At 44.0% G+C, this 22,589-nt stretch overlaps 1 protein-coding gene across 3 annotated transcripts in view; it reads left to right on the top strand.

Annotated features, from left to right (window-relative positions):
- The first annotated feature begins 1,394 nt into the window (after nucleotides 1-1,394).
- The window catches only part of SLC34A1 (solute carrier family 34 member 1), a 148,516-nt gene continuing 127,321 nt past the window's right edge, over nucleotides 1,395-22,589 (top strand). The window contains exons 1-4 of one of the 3 annotated variants that reach the window (XM_085618342.1): nucleotides 1,395-1,467; nucleotides 4,571-4,689; nucleotides 19,930-20,063; nucleotides 22,379-22,567. In XM_085618342.1, the coding sequence (XP_085474468.1) occupies nucleotides 19,940-20,063; nucleotides 22,379-22,567 (313 nt within the window). In that variant the 5' untranslated portion in view covers nucleotides 1,395-1,467; nucleotides 4,571-4,689; nucleotides 19,930-19,939. Of the gene's footprint in view, nucleotides 1,550-4,570; nucleotides 4,690-19,929; nucleotides 20,064-22,378; nucleotides 22,568-22,589 lie in introns of all 3 variants that reach the window. The other 2 variants (XM_085618343.1, XM_085618344.1) reach the window with 2 other exon arrangements.

Below are 22,589 nucleotides of genomic sequence, written 5' to 3'. Positions count from 1 at the left end.
ACCACAGACCGCTGACGTTCCATGTAACAGCAGGGAAATATGGATTTAGCACAACCTGGTAGAAATACGATCTGCTTTGGAATGGGGGCCTACATTTGGATTAGTGGGAGTCCCAGAATGTACCTCGACGGAGGCGATGGTTTTCCTAGCAGTTGGGACCTTGTTTTTCAATGTGCATACCGCCAGCAGTCACGTGTCAGGCTAGATGATCTGTGGAGAGGGAGCAGTTGGGTGTCAGGTTTCACTGATGTGTCTAGAGTGAATAGTAGGGTGCCAGGCCTGACATATGTGAGTAGCAGGAGCCCTTATGTGCCAGCACTAGAATTAGTTGGGTTTCAGGCTTAACCAATGTACCTAAAGGGAACAGTGGATTTCAGGCCTGACATATAGGTCTACAATGAAGTTGGGTGTCAGAAGCGACTGGTCTGTCCAGAGGGAGCAGTTGGGTGTCAGGCTCCGCCGATGGATGTCTAGAGTGAATAGCTGGGAGACAGCTGAGCTCCGACGTGTGAAGTGGGAATAGTTGGGTGTCAGGTCTAGAAGAATTAGTTGGGTGTCAGGAGCGACTGGTCTGTCTAGAGGGAGCAGTTGGGTGTCAGGCTCCACCGATGGATGTCTAGAGTGAATAGTTGGGAGACAGCTGAGCTCCGACGTGTGAAGTGGGAATAGTTGGGTGTCAGGTCTAGAAGAATTAGTTGGGTGTCAGGCTTAACCAATGTGCCTAAAGGGAACAATGGATGTCAGGCCTGACATATGCGCCGTCTACAATGTATTTGAGTTTCTGGCGTGACTCGTGTCTAGATTGAGCACTAGGGTGTCAGGCCTGACATCTGTATCCGGAGGGAGCAGTTGGGTGCCAGGCTTCACAGATGTGCCTAGGGTGAATAGTTGGGTGCCAGGCTTGACGTGTGTGTAGCGGGAGCAGGTAGGTGTCAGCACTAGAATCAATTGGGTGTCAGGCTTAACCAATGTACCTAAAGCCAAGAGTGGATGTCAGGCCTGACATATGGGACTACAATGAAGTTGGGTGTCACTCGCAACTGAAGTGTCTGGAGGGAACAGTTGGGTGTCAGACCCGATATCTGTATTTAGAGGGCGCAATCGGGTTTTGGGCCTGCTGAAGTGCCTGTCATGTTTATTTGGAATTCAGGCGCGACAGAGAAGCCCACAGTAAGCCCTGATTATGTGCCCTACCCCATCTCTAGGGCTGATTATGTTTCTTTTCTCTGTGCTCCTGTATTTTTCCCAAATGACTGAAGACTGGGGTTAGACATTAACCTTGAGGAATGTCTACCATCGGGTACAAGGGGGCAGTCTGAAATGGAGGAGTGGATGCGTACTTACCTCAGACTTCGGCCCTTCCTCTGGGGTATAAAGATGCCCCCACGTGCCCTCCCCTCACAGTGCGACTGAAAGAGGCCGTGCCTCCCGAGCCCAGAACACGGCTGCCTGCAGAGGCTCTCCCAGGTAAAAAGCTGCCGAGCACAAACGGACCTTACCGGCCCTGTACGGAGAGTGACGCACGTGCAGATCACGCAGTGCGTCAGAGGTTAGTGGCGCAGTCTGGGGAAGGCGGAGCAGGTCACAGGTCCCTTGGTGCCTACCAACTGCACCGTGGGGATCCATTCAAGTGGCGTAGTTAGAATGCCGTGTATCCTTATGCAAGCAAGGGAAATGGCCACCGCCCACCAATTATTTGGTTTAAAAAAACAGCTAAAATTGGTGTACAGTGGACCTCTCACACCGGAGGTTCCGATGCGTTGTGCCTATAGCACCCCTGAAAGCTAAGCTCCTGCTCCAGTCTCAGCGCCAGGGTCTGTGGGGCGGCTGTGTTGCTGCCCAAAGCAAATGTGACTCGAGAAGGGAGCTAGCTGTCGGTGTCACCTCGGTTATTAAAGACATTGCAGGTGTTGGGAGTGGGGAGGGAGGGAGGGAGGGCACTACTGAGTATCGAGCCCACAATATTGTGGTGCAAGAATATTGAGGACAAAATATCACGAGGTAAGTGCATATAGCGAAGTATAGATTTACTATTGGTAATACCACTGCAACCTGCCTCAAAGATATGTGTACTGAGTATGTTCCTGTATAAGTGGAGGAAGGTATCAAAAATCACGACTGACTCACCTGTCATTTCTTTTCTTTATTTTGCCCTCAATATTGTGTCTCATTGATATTCTGGAGTCGATATTCGGAAAGCGCGCTTGGGGAGAGTTTCTGGGTTTGATCGGATCCTTCTGGGGTGGGGGGGGGGGGAGAGCTGCTGTGTGCGTGTTATTGGCTGTGAGTGCTTCGGAGGCGGAACGCAGTGGGGTCTGTCGTTTTCAATGGAATTGCTGCAGTGTGCTGTGGTGCTGTAATTAGGCTTATCCTCAATCAGCACTTTTCCTCCAGATGGAGTTCACTGAAGAACTCTCCACATCCCTGCACCTTAGATGTGCGTTTACTGGTAGTGGGCCATGATACGCCTTTCACCAGGGCGTCTTGCTATACTGGGGTTTTCCTTTGCACACATTTACACAAAAGAACAACTGAGACAGACGTCTAGACTCCCTCGTGCTCACAACATGCAAAAGAGGCACACAGCTGGCAGTGCTGCATTTGAACAGCACACCCCTCTCACCACACCACCATACATCTGCGAATCACTGGGAACAAGTAGCTTAGATATAGCACACCCCCACAAGCACGCGCTTGCATCAAAGCCGCATCCTTGGCTGGCCATGCCTGTCGAGAGAACAGTCTGCCCAGGCTGTGAATAAACAACCGATCACCCTGGTGGAACAAAATAAAGGCCTAAATCATTTGACATGCACATGACTCGCCCTTACACATAGTACACTCATTTTAAGAAATCCTGAACATTTTTAAGCAATACATTGGACAAACCAGTATTGACTATAGAATGTGAAGCAATGCCACACCATTAGCAGATTGTGTGTAATACAAATGCCAGTAACAAAACAATGGCACAGGACAAATTCACTCCAGCTGATGAAAACCTGAGTATGTTTGAAAAGGGCACTTTGATTCTGGAAGTTCAACTCTAATATACAAATGCCAGAAGTGCCATATATGATGCTGGTAACACAACGCGGCGTGCTTAGGGCAGGTCTTCTTGCTTTGCTATAATATTCTGCTTTGTACAAACTAGCGAACTGGCTTTAAAACAGTGAGCATGACAGTTTGGCTGACCCTCGACCCCTTGCATTATTTACCGACCTCTGTTCCCTACAGCCCCTCTTCTTATGTGTATCTCTTGGCTCTATAGCATTTCATAATCTTTTAGAACTTCCTCTCCTGGGTCTCACAAATCTCCTCTCATGAACCCCATGTGACCCTTGGGTATCCTTCATCTATTGGGTCTCTTGGATCCCCAGCACTTGTTGGATCTTATGAATCCCCTGGATCTCTTGCGTGTTTTTCATTTCCTGCTTATCTTGGTTCTCTTCGATACCCGGAATCTCTTGGGTCTCCCGTTTCCCCTGCAACGCTCGAGTCGCCTGAACTCTTGGGCCTGCTGGATCCCCTGTGCCTCTTATGCCCTTGTCAGACCCTGGGTGTCCTGGATCCACTGCATCTCCTGGGTCTCCTGATCCTCTATGTATCTTGACTTTCTGTAATTCCTGGATCTCCTGTATATCTTGAGGCTTCTTGATCCCCTGCAGCTTCCCTGTGTCTCTTAGGTTCCTTGTATCTCTTGGATATCTTGGATCCCTCCATCTCCTGGGTCTCCCGGCGTTCCTGCATCTCGCGGTTCTCCTCTGCATGTTTGCTGCTCTTGGGTCTTCAGCATAACTTGGGTTTTTGAGAAACCCCAATATGTCTTAGGTCCCCCTCAAACTGCGCCATTCCTTGATCCCCTATGGTCTCTGTCATCTCCTCTGTCTGTTGGATCTCCTGGACCACCTTAATTTCTTAGGTTCCCCTAATACCCGGTATCCCCTGGATCCACAGGTTTTTGGATCCCCTACACCCTCCTTTTGTTTCTTGGGTTCCATGGGTATTTTTAGTGTCTTGGATTCCCTACATGTGTTGGCTATCCTGGGTACCCTGCATCTCTTGTGTCTCCCGCCTCGGTTGTTGTGGTCCTCTTGCATATGTTGGTTCTTTCCTTTCTTCTGGGCTTTCAGGTATTCCTTGCCTAATGATACCCTGCATCTCTTGGAACTCTGCTGTCTCTTGGTTCCCCTGCATTCCCTTCAACTCTTAGGCCCTTGTATTTCCTTGGTTGCCTGCATCTTTTGAGTCTCTTAAATTTCCTGGTTCTTTTGACCAAGTTGAATATTCCAGAGTCTGTATAAGATTAACCGCTCAGGTTTCCCAGTCAAAGGTCATCATAGAAAACTAGCTAACATATTCTCTCTCCACTGCGGTGGTTGTTTTTGGAAATCTTGGCATTGTATCAAAAGATGTATTTGTTTGTTTCCTTTGGAAAACTGACAGCTCTTGTGGGATGGTCAGGCTTAGTAAGAGATGGCAGTCTAGGATCTTGTGAATGAGCAATCACGCTGTTGACTATACTATTTAAAATAATCTGATTTATTCATTCTCTATGTTCCTTCTATAGGTTGAGAAATTTTACGCAGCAAGAAATACAACGCACATCTCTTGACCAAACAATCTCCAAGTGGTACCCTATTTGCAGACTGGACCTGCTTACTTTCCTCCCCCTAAAGAGAAAACTGTGTAGGTGAAATTGTTGGGGTTCCTTGAGGGTGGCACTGTGGTTTACCAGTAGAACAACTGTGAGGCGCTTGCTTCTGACAACAATATGTTTTTCCTGATACAATTATGATTGAGCCTTTGCCTAGTTACCTTCTTCAAATGTTTGGGCCCTTTGGCCTATTAAGGCGGTTGACACTAACATATCCACAAATGCAGACAACACACTCCAATTATATGAAAACAGATGCAATTTATATACAGTTTAACAAGGTCTTTGCCATTCAGTTTTGAACGCCACTTCAAAAAAAGCGACAAAGCTGGCCACCATAGATCAATAAATTCTCCACACTTTCCTACTTTGAAAGAGAATTCTTGATTTCGTAAAATTCTAGAAAGCACTTTCCATAGGTTCAGGCAAGCAAAATCCCAGGGGCACGATTTCCCTTCTATTTTTCCTCCTATTTTCTGTGAATGTAGATTTGCAGAGTATTCCATATCCCCTTAACTTAAAGGTAAGAAGCAATCAGCAGCCAGTCAGACCTTCAAGGGCCTTCTCCCATTGGATGGAGGGGCCACTAAGTGGGGAAGAGAACGACGTGAAACCTAGATGTCTGTCTGTCTGACACACACACACACTGCTTGCATCAACTCATACTTGAGCACTAGCATGACCACAGACCTGACCAGCCGCATGACTGCTTGACCACTACACAACTGTATGTGCGATCACCTGCATGACCAGTTGCAAAACCACTTAAGGGCAGTTTGCAAGTATTTAATATCACGAGATTGCATGACACATTGTATGACAGGCTCCTTACAAACTGCATGACAACTGCGTGATAAAACACATGCCCTGTCCCACTATATGTCCATATGCATGACAAAGTATTTAATGCTGTCAGTATTATACATGCACTAAGCTTTTCGTAAACAAAGCACTTCCCTGCCTTGCCAGGGGTAGAAAGTGCTATATAAATGCTACAGCAGCCAACACTCTTGTTCATTCTGTCCTGTCACATAATGCAATGCTTTGCATGAGCATATCTGATGTTGACGTCCTCTCATCTTGTCTTCAGTCACATCTGTTTACGAATATACATGGTAGATCAACGTTGAGTTCTTTATTGGTCTTTATGACCCCCAAGAATGGTCCTAAAACGTGTGAGCCTAGACACAATGCAATGCTGTCAGGGTCTAAGGGATTGAACTGAAGCCAAAGGGCACGCTTTTTTGGACGATGTAGGCAAATACCCCTTTTTGCCCCTTTTTATGTGGTCACCCCCACTTTTTGCTACATTTTATTCCTGGTTTTTAGACTTTGCATACTGGGATGCTGCTGCCCATTGTATGTGCTCTAACCCCTAAAAACACGTCAAGAGCTATAAGAACCCAGTATATTCTGCAAACGTGTATTCAGGGCCTGTAAGTTAAATGTCACTAGTACAACAGCACATCTTGTGCCACCACTATAGCAACAATGCAACACATGTCTCTAGGTCTGTCCCTGCGGACTGGGTGTGCAGTTTTAAAACTGCCAATTCAACCTGCCAAAATAAACTTTTTGTCAGGCCTACACCTTCCTTTTTAATACTTAAAAGTCATATCTAAGGTAGGCCCTAAATGCTTGTATGGCAGGGTACATAGTATTTAAAAAATAGGGCATTTTTTTTTATAGTTTACATGCCGTAACAGTGAAAAAAACTACAAAATTGTTTTACTCTGTGGCAAGGCTGTCTCTCCCATAGGAAAGCGCAGGGTTTCATTACAACACCTTATATTGCTTAGCTTCAGTTTGGGAGAAGCTAGAATAGTGATTCAATGACTTATTTTATTAGTAATGTAAAACCCAGCTTAAAGGTCTTTTCTGATTTCATATTTCTATTTTGAAGATTACATTTGTTGAAAGTTGTGATTTTCCTGCGTGAGCCAAAAATGTGCCTTTCTGTCAGTATTCAGTGACACCCGGCAGCTGACTGGCTCCTTAAGTAGGTGTGAAGATGCTGCCAGAACTGAGACAAAGGGAGAGGAGTTGACCTTTCCGTGATAGAATATCAATATGGGCTGTGCCCTTGGAACTCAGTGAACTTCGAAGGATGCCTACCCTGGCACATGCAGATGCAGATCACACCTCGGCCTGCCCCATCTATTGTCCTGCTAGACAGTCAGGCACAAATCCCAGTTAGGGAGGAGCTTCCCCCAGAACTGTTTTTGAGTGACCACAATGGATGGTTTGCTCATTTCCCCAGCCATACCGCTGGGTGAGCACAGGGAGCTCTGAATAGGGGAAGAAAGGTTATGCCATGTTGAATTTACATAGAGAAGGGTACAGTGAGATAGTTGAGAATAAAACACTCAGGAAGTGCTGCAAAAGTGAGTAGGGGCACCCCTGGGTACTTCAAACCCATTGCTTAGGGAGTGGCCAGGAGTTTCCCCCATCCAAAGGATGCATTGGGCATAAATTGGGCACCACTAGTACCCTCTTCAGAACACTGCTGGATCTGTGGAAGACAGTAGAAGGACTGCACTTGCTGTTGTGACCTGTGAGGAGTATCCTACAGGCTGGACTAGCTCCCACTTGCACCCAGGACTCAGAAGTATACTCCAAGGGTCAGTTGCCTTACCTGTTAAACTACAGGATCACAAACGCTGCAAAAAGACCACTTTCCTTAGGGGCCCAACTGACCAGTTCCAATTGGATCTGCCCTGGATCCTGATGGTGGCTTTAAATGGAGTGAGCCCTGACCCCAAAGTGGTCTCCCTAAGGTCCTTGTACCCTGAAATAAGTGTCAGAGTGTACTCGTCCTAACTGACCTGCAAAAGCTAGGACTTAGAAACTAACTTTTTGCTAACTTTTTCTCTGAAGAATCAGGGGAAGACCGGGACCGCCATTGAACCAAAGCCATCGACATTGGATCGCTAGTTGGTTTTAACTTGCTGGTTTGTCCCACTGAGGAGTTCTGACTACCAGAAATGTTTACAAGTCTGAAAGACAAGGGCTTCATGGGGACTGATGGCAAACAGCAATCCATTAACGTTGAGGCCTTCCTGGGCACGGATGCAAACTTTGCCTGCTTGGAGCTTTCCCTCCTGCTTCGATGACTGCACTTGGACCAAGCTTTTCAGCAGTCCTCCATCGTCAGTCCCATATTCAGATACAGCTTGCAGCTTGCCCAGCTGACGACTCGTCGACAACTCCTTTTATCCAGAAAAATCTCTAAGCTCGAAGGTAACTCTTTGACTGGGACATATCTGGGCTTCGTATTCAACTTGCGCTTCCTCCCAGTTGGCCATAAACATTACTCTTGTCCGTCTAAAGCATTTTCTGCAGTTGGCTCTTTATGCTTTTTCACCATAAAATGTTATTCAAACTTTAACAGTTCATGTCTTCAGTTTTGTAGTTTTGGTGTCATTTTGCTTATTGAAATATCATCTAGATTTATATATTGGAGTGAGATTTTTTATTGTGCTGTATTTCTGACTTTTTAATAGTTTTGGTACATCTAAATGCTTTACACATTTTCTTAAGATAAGCTTGTCTGCTCTGGGGCATAACTACCAGGGGTTGAGCTCAGATTTAAATTACTGAAACCTTTACTGAACCTAGCAAGAATAGTACCATTATTACTTGCAGAGAACTTCCATCCATCTCAATTAATAATCCACTTCCTAATATTGTTGTGCAGCGGTTGGAACCAGAACTTTTGTTTAGCAATACCATTCAGCTATTAAGTTGGAAATAAAAAAAAATCATAAATTGAACAGAAAGAAAAAATGTATTTTTTATTTTTAATAGGCACTGGGTCATTTTGGATTTTTCAGAACAATTTTTTATTTAAATTTTTCCACCTTTTAAAGGTCTAAGTGAACATGGAGATTGATCTGGCTACCCTGGAAATTCTCAAAGCGGGGAGTTGAAAGCCCTATGCAGAGACAAGCAATAGAAACTGGGCCAGAATTCCTTGAGAAAGGACTATGCAAAGTCCAACAGCTATAGGGCATCTCAAAGGAGAATGATAAAGAGGTTGATGAAACCTGAGGAGGAGTAGAGGCAGAAGGTGTTCTTTCTCAGCAAAGCCTCTCATGTGCACATTCCAGGGTAGGACGTAAAGGACCCCAGTGGAGAAGTGTGGCTCAATGATTAGAGCAGCAGCCCTGATGCAGAGGTCTAGCCCGGGACCAGGGTTCAATTCCCCACCTCGGCGGGTCTTGGGCTCAAAAAATTCCACGGACCTGATAATTCTTGCCTCGGTGCCTATTCCAATCATAGAGTCCCACTCTGCAACTCTGGGCAATAGCTTGCTTAATCTCCACAACGGCCCCCACAATGCTAAGGATGCCTGGCCTCCACCTTGGGGGTGCCCAGGAGTGGATGCCTCACAGGGAAAGCCAGGATGGGTTCCACAGTGGTATTCGTACAAGTGCCTTGAGACCCTTGTGGTTGAGTAGTGCGCTATACAAGTATCAATTTACATTTTTACATTTACCCCACAGCCTGAGCCCCTCACAACCACCAGCCTGTCAGATGGAGTTTCAGGAAAAACAGTCAGAGAGGGACCCTCTTGCCAAGCTGGCTGCCATGGCCTTAAGGGAGAAGCATTTAGCACTAGATAAGAAACTGGCCTTAGAAAAGAAGAAGTCCAGACTGCGTTTTACATTCAGTGAAGATGGTGGCTGCAATGGTGGGGTGCCTACATGGTGCCACACACCCATCACATGCCTAAAAAGGTAGTGCTTAGCTTTGTGGAGAGGGATTACATTGACAAACGATTTGCCTCCTATGAAAGAGCATTGAAAATATGCAGGTTGGATCAGAAAAACTGGGGAGCATCAGAGTGGGAGTTAGTACTTACGCTGGGGAGGGATACTCACCTAACTATAGAGCAAGGGGGTAGCTGACTCATACACCAACATGAATTGTGCACTAGTGCAGACGTTTGGTCTCAGCCCTGAAGAGTATAGGAACAAATTCTGGGACACATACAAAGAATCACAACAAAGTTAGGCAGCTTTTGTGGACATCTCAAGGAAAGCACTGGAGGGCTGGATAAAGGGCAATACTGTTGACACTTGTGATGGTCTGTACAATTTGATTACGTCAGAGCACACCTTGAGTAGATGTTTTTCAGAATTATACTAGCACCTAGTGAGCTCCTAGCTGACTGACTCCAGAAAGCTTGGTAGGGCAATTGATGTGTGGGTACGCACCAGGGTGCCCAAAAGATCTCAGGGAGTTATTCTAAAAAAAGGGTCTGGGCAGGCCCTCACAAGGGAAAGGAGGGTAGCAACAATCCTCAAAAAGAAAACTTCTTAGGGTCCAAACTTCTGAGAAGGGGAATGAGTCCCAACACACTCCTGAGAAGCAGGAAAGTAGGAACCCAGGGAGAAGTAAACTATTTGAGAAGGGTATGTGTTTTGATTGCCAGCAGTCAGGGCATGGAATGGGGGATTCCTCATGCCTCAAGCAAAAAGCTAACACTGGCGGGCACTCCATAGGGGTGACTAGTATAGCTTTGAGGGAGGATTCCCCAGAAGAGGCCTTAACAGCCATCAACTAGGAAGTGGACCCAGAAGGTAAGCTAGTGATCCCTGGGGGTGGTAGGAATCAATTCCACAGCTCAGTGAATCGGGTCCCTGTCAATGCTCAGGGGCACTGTAAGCGAAAATGCCCCTATTTGCATGGTTGTCCCCACTGCTGCCCATTGTACATATTCTGACCCCTACTAACATGTCAAACTTGATACACTCCTGATTGGCATATTTAGCTTACCTATAAGTCCCTAATAAACTGTGCAAAGGTGTAAACAGGGTCTGTAAGATAAATGTCACTACTGGACTGCAGCACATCATGTACCACCACTAAAATGACTATGTGAAGCACTTTTCTGGACTTGGCCTTGCAGACTTGGGGCCAGGCCATACCTTACATTTTAATACTTATAAGACACCCATAACGTAGGCCTTAAATGGTGGTAGGGCATGGTGCATGGCATTTAAAAAGTAGGACATGTATATTTTATGTTTATAAGTCCTAACAGTGAAAAATCTCCAAAGTCATTTTTCCCTGTGGCAAGGCTAGCTCTCCCATAGGAAACACTGGGTTACATGATAACACCTTATAACACTTAACTTCAGTTTGGGAGTAGCTAGAAAACTGATTCAATGATTCACTTTAATAGTAACTTAAGTGACACTTTGAAATGCTGTCATTTCCCTTCCTAAGACAAATGTTTCTTTCTGCCAGTGTTCAGTGTCATCCCAGAGCTGAATGGCTCCTTAAGTGTGTGAAGTAGCTCCCAGAGCTGAGGCAAAGAGAAAGGAGTTGCTCTTCAACTGACAGGATAGCCATTTGAGCTATGCCCAGGAAATTAATTAACTTCAGAGGATGCCTACCATGTCACGGGCAGATGTAGATCACACCTGGTTCTGCACCCCTCTATTGTCCTTCTAGCCAGCCAGACACCAATCCCAGTGGGAGAGGAGAAGCTCCTAGAACCTGTTTTGAGTGACCACAAGGGAGGATTTGCTCATCTCCCTGGCCACGTCTCTGGGTGGGGACAGGGAGCTCTGAATAGGGAAAGAAGGGTTCTGCCATGTTGGTTTTAGGTAGAGAGGGGCACTGTGGGATAATTTACTGTGGAACACACAGAAAGTGCTGAAAACAATGGGCAGGTGCGCCCATGGGAACATTTACCCTATTGATTAGGGAGTGGCCGGAGTTTCCCCCACCCACAGGCTGGCCCTGTGTATAAATGTGGGGCCCCGTACCTTCTTCAGAACACAAATGGACATTTGGAAGCCAGAAGAAGGACTTCACCTATTGTTGTGACCTGTGAAGAGAACCGAGAACCGTAAGGGCTCAACCTGCTCCCACTTTTATCCTGGTCTAAGAAGTGTACTCCAAGGGTCAGTTGACTGACCTGCTGTTAACCTACAGGGACACAAAAGCTGCAAGAGGCCGATTTTGCTGACCAGTTGCACCTGAACCCTGCTGGTGGCTTCTACTGAGTGAACCCTGACACCTTAGTGGTGTCCCCAAGGTCCTGAGGGCCGGTAGATAAGTGTCAGAGTGTACTCTTCCTACCCAAATTGCAAAAGCTGGGTCTTTTTTGCCAAACTTATTCTCTGAAGAACCGGTGGAAGACTAGGACCACCGCCGGGCCGCAGCAATCCACTCCAACTAATGATCTACTTTCTAACAGGCGCAATTGTGGAACTCTTATATGCCTTGGCAAAGTAGCTCTGGACAGAAGCGTGGTAAAACCTGTGAAAACACACTCACTGAGAGCAACTACTTGGTCCATTCCAATGTCCTAACGTGATGCCTATTGTTCTGGAACCTTGAAATAACTGGGGAGGTCGAGTATAGTGAAAGTTCCTCCGGTTGACTATCTAGATCTGGTCATGCGCTTTTCGACTCACTTTCCCAGTTCCTGTGTCACTAAGGCTGGTTGCTCAGAGTTTCTAAATCCACTCTGGAAATGCTAAATTTTGTATGAATTAGCAGAGGGTTATCCCTTCATGACACAAATTAGTTTGGCAACGAGCTAGGGTAAACGTTTGGTTCTAAAACTGTAGTGCTCGAAAGCTGACCAGCACTGTGATTGGCATTGTTTTGAGTCCGTGCAAACACGTAGTAAAGCTTTGATGGGCGATCAGTATTCAAGTCATTGACACAGGCGACTGCCAACACTCCACACAATATATGCCAAACTTAGGGTCACCCAGGATTCAGCAACTCACTGACTGCCCAATGAGGCAGCTACAGCATCCATGGGGAGCAAACCAAATTAGAATGCCAAGCGACTCTGACTGTTCCCCCTAGTAGTTTGAAGCCCATGAAGTAGCGGTACATTTTGAGTGAACTTTCTTGACATTGAGTGACACTGTACCGGAGTCACTGGGGCTGTTGAGGTTAATTTTGAGTGAGATGGCATTCTGTTACCAGAGGCTGCCCTGAAAGAAATGGAGCACTGTGACTTTCCAATGGTGTTCCCCCTGATTATCAATACCAGATTATCAATGGATCACAATATCGATGACAAAATACGGAGAATAATGTAAAGCTAGGTAAGTAAGTCCAGATTTTCTATACCTAACTCTACATATCCATACATTGGCAATATATATCTTCAAAGTATGTCAATGTGGAGTTAGGCATAACAAATCTTTAGCTCCCTATATACGCGTACCTTTCGATATTTAGTTCCTGAATATTCTACCCTTGATAATCTTGAATGACGATATTCTGCCGGGTCGATATTCAGTGCAACCTTTCCAGTCAGTGACGGTCGAAAGAGTTCACACTTGTCCTGGGTTTGTGAAGGTGTATGTGTGTGATAGGCAGGTGATTTCTAAACTATGTTTAACAGGACTACAGATAATTATTTGGGCACTCACTTTGTGAACTTTCTGTTTGTGATGTTCACTATCCAGAATGGTTTTAATTCAGGTTTTAGGTCTCGCCTGAGACAGCGCATGCTGTCTCTTCGAGACATTTAGTAAGTGGCTTTTAAAAGTGCCACCAGAGGCTTTTGGTGGCCTAAAGCTTGCGTGCACGTGCGCGTGCACGCCCGCAGCCGCCCTCTGCCTTTCTGTCATGGCTCATTAAGCCTCCTCCACCCCCTTGCTCTCTGCTCTCACTACCCCCTCCCTTCTCCCCCTCCCTCCTCGTTAGCTATAACGTTACACCATTAAGCAGTCTTAGATCTTTTTCACTATACAGTAACTTGTTTACTTTTGCTGTAAAACCCAACTACACACACTCTTCTGTCCGACTTCATTTCACGGATCTCTGCTGTTTCTACCCCACGCCTCTATTTTCTTCCCTTGTGCCGTCCTTTTGCTGTCTCCATTCTCGCCTACTTCTTTCTATAATTCCAGTTCAAATCCCCCAACTTTTACTTGTTTCTCCGTATGGCTTTTATCTCTCCCACCGTCCACAGCTCCTCCTCTTTCCTCCCCCTTTCTCTTTCATCTCTTTTTTCGTCTTCACGTCTCATAGATCCGTTCTTCTCTCTTCTGTCATAGCTCCCCTCTCTTTCACCCTCCTTCGTCTTCATTTCTCTATACTCCCTTTTCATTTTTAACTCCTGTCTCACATTTTATTCTCTCTTATTGTTTATTTCCTCTCTCCGCGTTTTTCTTCCTCCCCGGCACCCTTCTACCCAACTCTTGTCTCGCGAACTCCTACAACCTCGTGTAATTTCCTTGTGCACAGAAGTGATCGGGTCTCTCCTGGGTTAGAGGGGGTTTCGCGTAGAAATTGACTGAAAGCCCAGTGTCGTTCGCAATCACGTGTCAGACTTCAGTGCCTGGAGGTGTTTCATATGTAGGCGCTATTGCAATGTATTCAGACGCTGGTTTATTTCTGCAGTGTTTTATTTATAAAGCGTTAAATGTAGAGGCCGACTCATTTTCTCAGGAGCTGGGGAATTCCCAGTCCGACTAAACTGCGTCCTTTCCAGTGGCTATAATATACTCACTATCCGATTTGACCGCCAGCTCTTTTGGACAGTTAGGGGCTGTATGTAAGATCTGTCACAAGGGCCTCTGGAATTATGTGGCAAAGGACGACCCAAATAAACGTTAAGGCTAACTCAATCAATTAGCAGACTGCTGCAGCATATTGTGACAGCATACACTTGCTATTTTGTCATTTTATTAAAGGTGCAGATTATACAGTGGATTATAGACTATGAGGCAAATGCAGTAAATTCCCAACTATATGGAAAACACCGCAGATTCAACATCGCATAATTCCAGTGGCCCTGACTATAGCAAGACTTGCAGGAATTGGTAGATCTGATAGCAGGAGGAATACGGATGTTCTGCACGCAAAAGAAAGTACCTCTTGTATTCTATTAAATAAAATAACACATTTATGAGAGACATAACATGCTCAAAAACTTTTATTATTTGGTATAATTTCTCCCGCCCCCTTTCTTTTTATCTTCAATCATCTCTCGCTTTCCCTTGCTTTCGCACCCTATGCCCTCTACCTCCCGCTTCAATGCTTCTCCCGTCTGTCTTACTCCTATAGATCCGGTTGTCAGCACTCTTGCAACTAGTTCTTTCTTTCTGCCTCCCTTCCCTCTATGCGCTATCACGTCATCGCCAAGCCCCCTGGGTGCCGGGGGTATTCTGGCCCGTGTCTCAGGCTTTTTGCATCTTAATTGTGGAAGTAGAGGCAGGCACCGAGCAGCCTCGAAACCTGAGCACCCAGAGAGGACTGGAGAATGACGTGCCAGGGGGAGCTTGGATGCAGGAGGTACAATCCACAGCTTCTGGGCTCGGCTCTCGTTAGGCTCGAGGCACTAAGGGGAACTCAGGCCAAGTCATGGAAATATGCTCAAGCCGTCATTGACTTCCTCACCACTACCCCCTAGAGAGGGGAAGGCCTTGGTTGAGAGCTGGAATCTGGGAAGTACAGAATACACGCAGATCAGCTTCGGTAGTGGTTAAATCTGGGTGACGAATTCACAAGTGTTTTGTCCATAAAGATACGATAAAATGATTCAGAAACGGACACTTACCTGGTGTACATCTATTTACACCTACACAATTGTATGCTAAGAGTTTGTCCAATCACACAGAAGTATCTTTACGCCAGGGGTTGGAAGTAGGCTTTCCAAGGTGTGGTTAGCCTTCTGAGTTGGTGCACACCAAAAATAGTGATTTTTCAAAATTCACAAAGTCTCTCTGACCCTTCTCACCCTGGAAATGGTTAGAAATTTGCTCCTCCAAAGGACAGGAGTAAATCTCTTTCCATGGAGGGAAGGAGGGCAAAACACTCCTAAACTTGGTGGGCATGTAGGTAAAGGCCCTTCTTTCTCTGGGAAAAAAATGTTACCCCGTGGAGAAGAAAAAATGTGCAATTGCTCATAAGGTGGTGGCTTCCCCCAAAGTGGGGTTGCATTGTACACACAGTTCCAGAGTGTAGGTAACGCAACATCAGAAAAAGTTATATTAGATTGCGATCCCCAGTAATGTGCTGAAAAGCTGTGACACAGGTTTCCAGACATTAGAGTGAGAATGTCTGTAAATTCCAAAAAGTACGAAAGTACATTCAAATGAGAGAGGCAATCTCAAAACTTACCTTTGACCTCTTCTGAATTGGGCCCAGGAGGCCCTATTAACAAGCATTGGAATAGCCAATAGGTCTCGCTTTTGGGACCTTAAAAGTATTTAGTTATGCAGCACAATATCCTTGGTGCAACAACATCAACTGTTGCATGGCTAAACACTTATAAGGTCCCAAAAGTGAGACCTATTGGCTATGACAATGCTTGTTTTGTTTTAGAGGTAGGGTTTTCTAGTTTAATACAATTAGATTTTTAGTTTTATGAGCAGAGCTTGTTGGTTTTATGAGCAGTTGCTGAGTTTATTCTAATCTCTTGATTGCTACAGGGCCGGCTTTAGTGCTGGTAGCGCCGGTAGGACAATGTTTGTTGGCGCCCCCCACTGACTACCTTCGCCACAGATTCCCTCACTACCACCCTTTAACAGTGCCCCTCCAGTCTCCATAACAACTCTCTCTCAGATGCATTTAATTAGTTTTACAGCACCCTCATACCACTGTAGGGGGTCAGAGCGCTTTACATCACACACACATTACACAGTCAATCAATCACACAAGTGTAAATCAGTGTATAGGAAATATTACATATGACAAAGGGCTACAAGGTGTAGAAGTCACATGTCATCCATACTGATAGGCAGTACAGTCAATGCCACTGGAATGATGCGATTGTGCGGCTGCAGCCATTTCACATTATTAAACATTTGCTGCATTTGCCACATAATCCATCATCTGCTGTCCAATCTACAGATAAAAAAAAAAAATTCTAGCTGAAACGGGTGAAAAGTTACAAAAACTTCTGTGACGTGTTTCTGCGCAGCGGAAGGCCATGGGCAAATCTTGACTGGTTACCTTTCTGTTGCTTATTGCTATCTTTGGGTGCTAAACTAGTATGAATGAAGTGCACTCAATGCCCAGACAGTGTTAACAAGTGTAAAAAGCACAAAATAATGAAGTAATACCATAAAATATTGTGCCACATTGCGCTGCATAGCTTACCTTTTCTGGCAGCATAATTTACTCAGCCATGCCACATAATTGAACCCTCTCTTGCTGCATAATTCCATTGGCCCTGAGTATAGTTTAAGAGTGCTTGGTCAGGAAAAGCACAAACTCTGAATTTAAAACGTAATAGCATGGTTGGGGGGTTTCTTTAATAATAAGAATTGATTTTTACCCAAATTAACCCTTTTTGCAACATTAGGATAAAGAACTATACCTTGCAGTTTGCAGCTCTTTGATTACAGTTAATAGCTCACTGTTCAATGTTAGGATTTTAACTTATAAACTGCAAGTTACAAAAGAATATCTCTTAGAAAAGCGGTAACCCTAGTTACATTATATGGACTTTATGATCTGCATAATACACGTTCTTTTCAGCAGGCATACTAACCCTCTGCACTACCATAGTAGAGTCAAAACGTCCACTAGACAAAACTCTGATCTCTCTCCAGGAAGAAAATTAATCACCCAAGTTATCTCGACATTTTTATTGTTGCCTCAAAATTGCTAGCGGTACGCAACATCAGATGTTTTTAAAACTTTGATATACTTGCAAACACGGCACCCCTCCCACCACCACCGAAGTCAGCGCCTGGTGCAGTGGTACCGGTCGCACCGCATTGCTGCATACATTATACAAAAACCAAAAGAAGTGTTCTGGGAAAACTCCTATTTTAAGTGACAAACATTCCAAAGGAAATCTGTCAACACTGGAGTGACATTTTATTTTGTCAGCTCAAACATCTGCATTGGGTTAGTGGAGAACAGCTTATTTGGAAAATGGCATAAATATTTTTGATTAGAGGTAAAGTGTTGATAGGAGGAGAAAAATGCCACCCAAACCAACGTAGGACATAGTGCAAGCATCAGCTGACGTGTTTTGCACATCTTTCTGTTTTTTGAGAATGTATCAAGAAGGTAACACTTGTGGATTGAAGCATTTAAAATTAATGTTCTACACATATTATTAGAATTTACTCAGGGCTTATCCTTTTGTACTGGCCCTTTCAGCCCTAGATGGGCTTTACATCTGGATTTGTTGAATTTATGGACTGTTTGTTGTCTGAGTTTGTTGATTTTATGGGCATGATTAGTTCATTTTATTGACAGTCCATGTTGTTTTATGTGTAAAGTTAAATAGTTGTTTGGGTAGAGTATTTTGGGTTACGGGGGAGCATTTGTTAGTTTCGTTAGCAGAATGAGTTGATTTTATGGGCAGTATGTAGGTTATATAGATTGAATTTGTCCATTGTTTGTGCACAACCTGTAGATTTTATAGGGAGAATTTACAGATTTCATGGGCAGTGTTTTTGATTTTATGGATGGAATTTGTCTATTATTTGTGAAGAATCTGTTGGTTTCATGAGGAGTGTTTTTGGGTTTAGGGACAGTGTGTTGGGTTTATAGAGAGAGTGTGTTGTTTTATTGGTTGTATGTTGAATTCATTGGTAGGGCTTGGTGGGTTTCATAGCCATAGTTTGTTGGCCAATCTGCTGACCATGGACGTTTTATTTGAAGTGTTTTCTGGTTTTAAAGCGACTGTGTGTTGGTTTCAGAGGGACAGTGTGCTAGGTTTGTAGGAATAGTGTGTCGATTTTATTGTCAGAATGTGTTTTATAGGGAGAGTGATTTGCTGTTTATGGGTAGTCTGTAGGAAATATGGGAAGGTTTTATGGTTTTGTTGGAAAATGTATTGTTTTCTTAGTTGGTTCATTGTTGGTTTTCTGTGGGCAAAGCATATTAATTTGTTGGCAGATTGCTATCATTTTATGTGAATAGTGTTTTGATTTTATGGGCAATGTACAATTTAAGGGCAAAGTTTCATGGTTTATAGATAGTACTTGATACATTTTGTGGGAGTATCTTTTATTTTATAGTTTTTGTTTTTATGATCGATTTGTTGATTGTATGGAACAGTGCATTGTTTTTGTAGGTGGTTTGTTGTTTTTTATTTGCCAATGGTTGATAGTTTGATAGGCAGTTTGTTGTTTTCAGTGGCAGCATTTGTTAGTTTTATGCACTGATTTTATTTGGATTAATAGGGAGGGTTTGACATTTTATACAATTATTTATTGATTTTGTAGGTGACTTGTTGTTTTATAAGGTTTAGTGGCAGCATTTGTTAGTTTTATGCACTGATTTTATTTGGATTATTAGGGAGGGTTTGACATTTTATACAATTATTTGTTGATTTTCTAGATAACTTGTTGTTTTATAAGGTTTAGATTTGTATTTTGATCGGCAATGTTATTTTTATAATGGATTTTTTAACGTAGTTTGCTAGTTATCTAAATACAGTTTTTTAAATTTCATATTAATCGTTTTTATTTGTAGATTGTATAAATTTGTCATGAAAGGTTGTAGTGTTTTCATTGATAAGTTGTATGCTGTATTTCAGGGTTCATTTGTAGAGTTGATTTTTATGCTTTCGTATGATCTGTATGTTATTCTGGGCAGTTTCCATGGTTTTGTGTGAAGGTTTTTCTTGATTGTAGGATTCTCTGCGTAGTTTGCAAGCTCAACAAAGCGATTCTTTTGTAGTATTTTTCGCAGTGCTTTGTAGACATGTTTCTCGAATTTTATTAATAAAGATTGTATTGTTTTGTACTTGGATTTTGTAGTGTTTTGTAGGGAGAGTTTTAGGATATTTTTTGCTTTTACACTAAGGTGCTATAATCCGTGAGCTTCTCCTCCATCACCCAAGTATCATGATACAAATGTTTAATTTTCATTGACATGCACTCCTACCACCTGTCTTCTGCCACAAAAATTCTCTTTCTTACCAACTCTACTACCAATGTTTCTTCTGCCAACTCTATTGTCAGTACACCCCTGGCATGGCACTTGTTAAGCCAAATACCATAGGGCCCCCTCTTATGGACTGGCAAAGAACCTGTCAATAATATTCTCTCATTTTGACATGTACCTTCCTACAACCTACATTTGACCTATGAACTCAGTTTCACAAAGGCCAAAGATGCCCAACTACATTAAATGGCTTTGGGCCCATTTGCAGCATAGGCAAGTTAAGGTGACCACGAGAAAACTTTCAGGTAACTTTTTTTTCGGTATCGCTGATGCATAAAATAGAAAGCCAACCCGGGCCTCCTTCTTAACATGATGACATAACAAGACCAAAGTCAGCAGACTGATCACATGAGATCTGTTTATGTTTCTAGTTGCGGGGGGATGACATCCTACGGAGAAACGCGTTACGGCCCACCTGTATCCAGTCTTCATCTGGGCACGAGAGGAGTTGGAGTCAGCAGAGTGCTTCATGGTGGGCAACCGGGCTGTTCTCCAGGCTACAATGGTAAGAAATATTGAGTTTCTGGTACTGTGACATTAATCAAATAGTGAACGTATGTGCTGATGAAGGCCGCTTGCTGGAGGAATAAGCAAGAGGGTTCTTGTTTGTTGTCTTACTACTTTTTAGGAAAAAATTACAATTGCTTACAATTTCGAAACCTGCATAATAATATATGTGGTGATATTCACCAATAATGTATTGCTTCGTGCACCAAAGTACGTTTTCTTTTAAAGCCAAACAGTACTGCATGCTTTTACACAGTATATTTTGTGTAGTGCACTTTTTATGTTGTCCTGTGAGATTAATGATCTTGATAAGCTGATTTTAATTAGTTGATCTATGAAAGATCTGGTTATCTTTGAATGTCTTTATTACAAATTTCATTATTTTGACCATTGCCTTGAACTGGGAATTTTAAGCAGGACCGAACTGATGTTCTACTGGCCATGTTCAGCTACTGTTGTCACTCTGTCTTCAAACCTCGTGGGAATTGAATGTAGCACTTTTTATGTTGTTCCTACTAGATTCATTTTTTTGGTTACATGCTTTTAACTAATTGATCTAAGAAACATCTAAATCTCTTTGATCATACGGGTACAAGGGTGACAAAGTGGTGTTAGGTTGCACTTTAAGTCCTTTTCCATAAATAACTATACAAGAGCAGCCCAATATATTGGGCCCATGCGAGTGATACATTACCACTATATGTTCTTATTCAAATGACTCATGCGTTAAGAGATACGGAGTGCACTTCCTGCGTTCCTTGCCAGTGTTTGATAAAATTAATCCAACTAGATCGCAGTATTCATCCTTTGGGTAATTTTATTGTGGGAGGTATTCCATAGATCCACAATCAGATACTATACTAATTGACCAGTAATCCTTTATGGATTCGGTAGTAGCGTGCAACTCGCCGAAAAAGCGCTTCAACACCCATCAGGAGGAGCAAGCGCTATATAAATGCAAACCTCTTTCCCTCTTCTATCCCTCCACTATCCTTCTGGATCCAGATAATTGACTAACATATCTACCACTCAAATTACTTTCATATTTCACAATACTATTTCACCACTAATCCTTTATGGGTTCCGGAGTAGTGTGCTACTTGCCGAAAAAGCGCTTTGACGCCTCGCCAGGGGTAGTAAGTGCTATATAAATGCAATTACAATACAATACAATGATTATGACCCATCCCAAGGAGCGTCCACATCTACACAGAACCAACAATCACCACTGGGGGCCGCTCTAGAGATCCACCCTTGCTGACTGTTGTTTCGTGGTTACGCCAGTCTCCTGTGGAGACATTCATCACCTTGTTCCTCCAAGTTTGAAAACTGACCCTTTAGTTTCAGCCACACTCCAAATAGCTGATTCTACCACAAAACATTTGTCTTTGATACCTTCCTTACATTATTGAGGTACTGAGGATGCTTCTACCGTAAGCCAGAAATGTACCTGTGCAGTTCCTTCACTTTCCCTTAAATAGTCCTTGAACCCATCCAGCTGAAGGCAGTCGACTGTTCTGAATTGAAATGAAATCCAGTATTTGTAAAGTGCGAACAAGTACCTGAGGGTGTCAAGGTGCTGGGGGCCATTGGGAAGATTAAGCGAGCTAATGCCTAGAGTAACATGGTGCTGGGCTAACCTGCTGCCTGGAATCGAACCGTGAGCCCCGGTGTTCCGGAGTTAGCCGTCCTGGCCACTGCGCCACACCTCTTCCTAGTTCTCCGAACTACCAGAGTTTTTCCCTGTGCCTGTATGGTCAGTCTAGCCCTGCTCATCTCATCCACGGAGAGTGTCCAAATCGTGGATCCTGGTGTATGACATGAACACTGAGAATAGCAAAAAAAGTATTGGATGGAAATACTTGAAATAACTTGAGCGATTGGCAATTTCTCAGGCAGCATTCCATTTCTTTGCTATCTGGCTCATTATGCCTTTACAGACAGGGACTCCATGGGACAGTGAGCTAAAGTGGTGTAATGGGATTCTGCCTAGTGTACAGAATATCTGAACATTTCCTTCCATCAATGTTTGTTTTCAGGATTCCAGGAAGAGACAAATTGTGTCATTCAGACTTCTTGCAATGTGATATAGGAAGATGTTACACAGAACAACTTCCGCATAGATTTCTGTGGCCAGCACTCACTATCTCTGAGAGGATGAGTATGGATCAGTGTGGATGCCCTTCCTTAAATCTACTCTCACAAACTTCATTGCTCTTCCCTAAACAATTTCCCTTTTCCCTAAACGCTGATAGATTTTGCTAGGACAGTAGTTGAAAAGTCCGCATTAATGAGTGCCCTGTACCCCTCTAGGCATGCACAGGACACCAGTAACCAGAGCTTATCCTCTCCCGACCATTGCAACAGTTGGCCATTCAGACCTCGGGTATCTGTGCCCAGGCTCGCCAGGTCAGCGGGTGGACCGGGTGGAAGCATTAGACCTTGAAGTGCTGTCTGTGTGGCAGAATCCGAAACCTGGTCTGGAGCACCTAGAGAAGACAGGTAAGTGAGGTGGGATGACACA

The sequence above is a fragment of the Triturus cristatus genome, chromosome 7, assembly GCF_964204655.1.
Source record: "Triturus cristatus chromosome 7, aTriCri1.1, whole genome shotgun sequence".
Taxonomy (NCBI): Eukaryota; Metazoa; Chordata; class Amphibia; order Caudata; family Salamandridae; genus Triturus; species Triturus cristatus.
The sequence above is the reverse complement of the archived record's forward strand: the minus strand, read 5'-3'. Positions and strand labels throughout refer to the sequence as shown.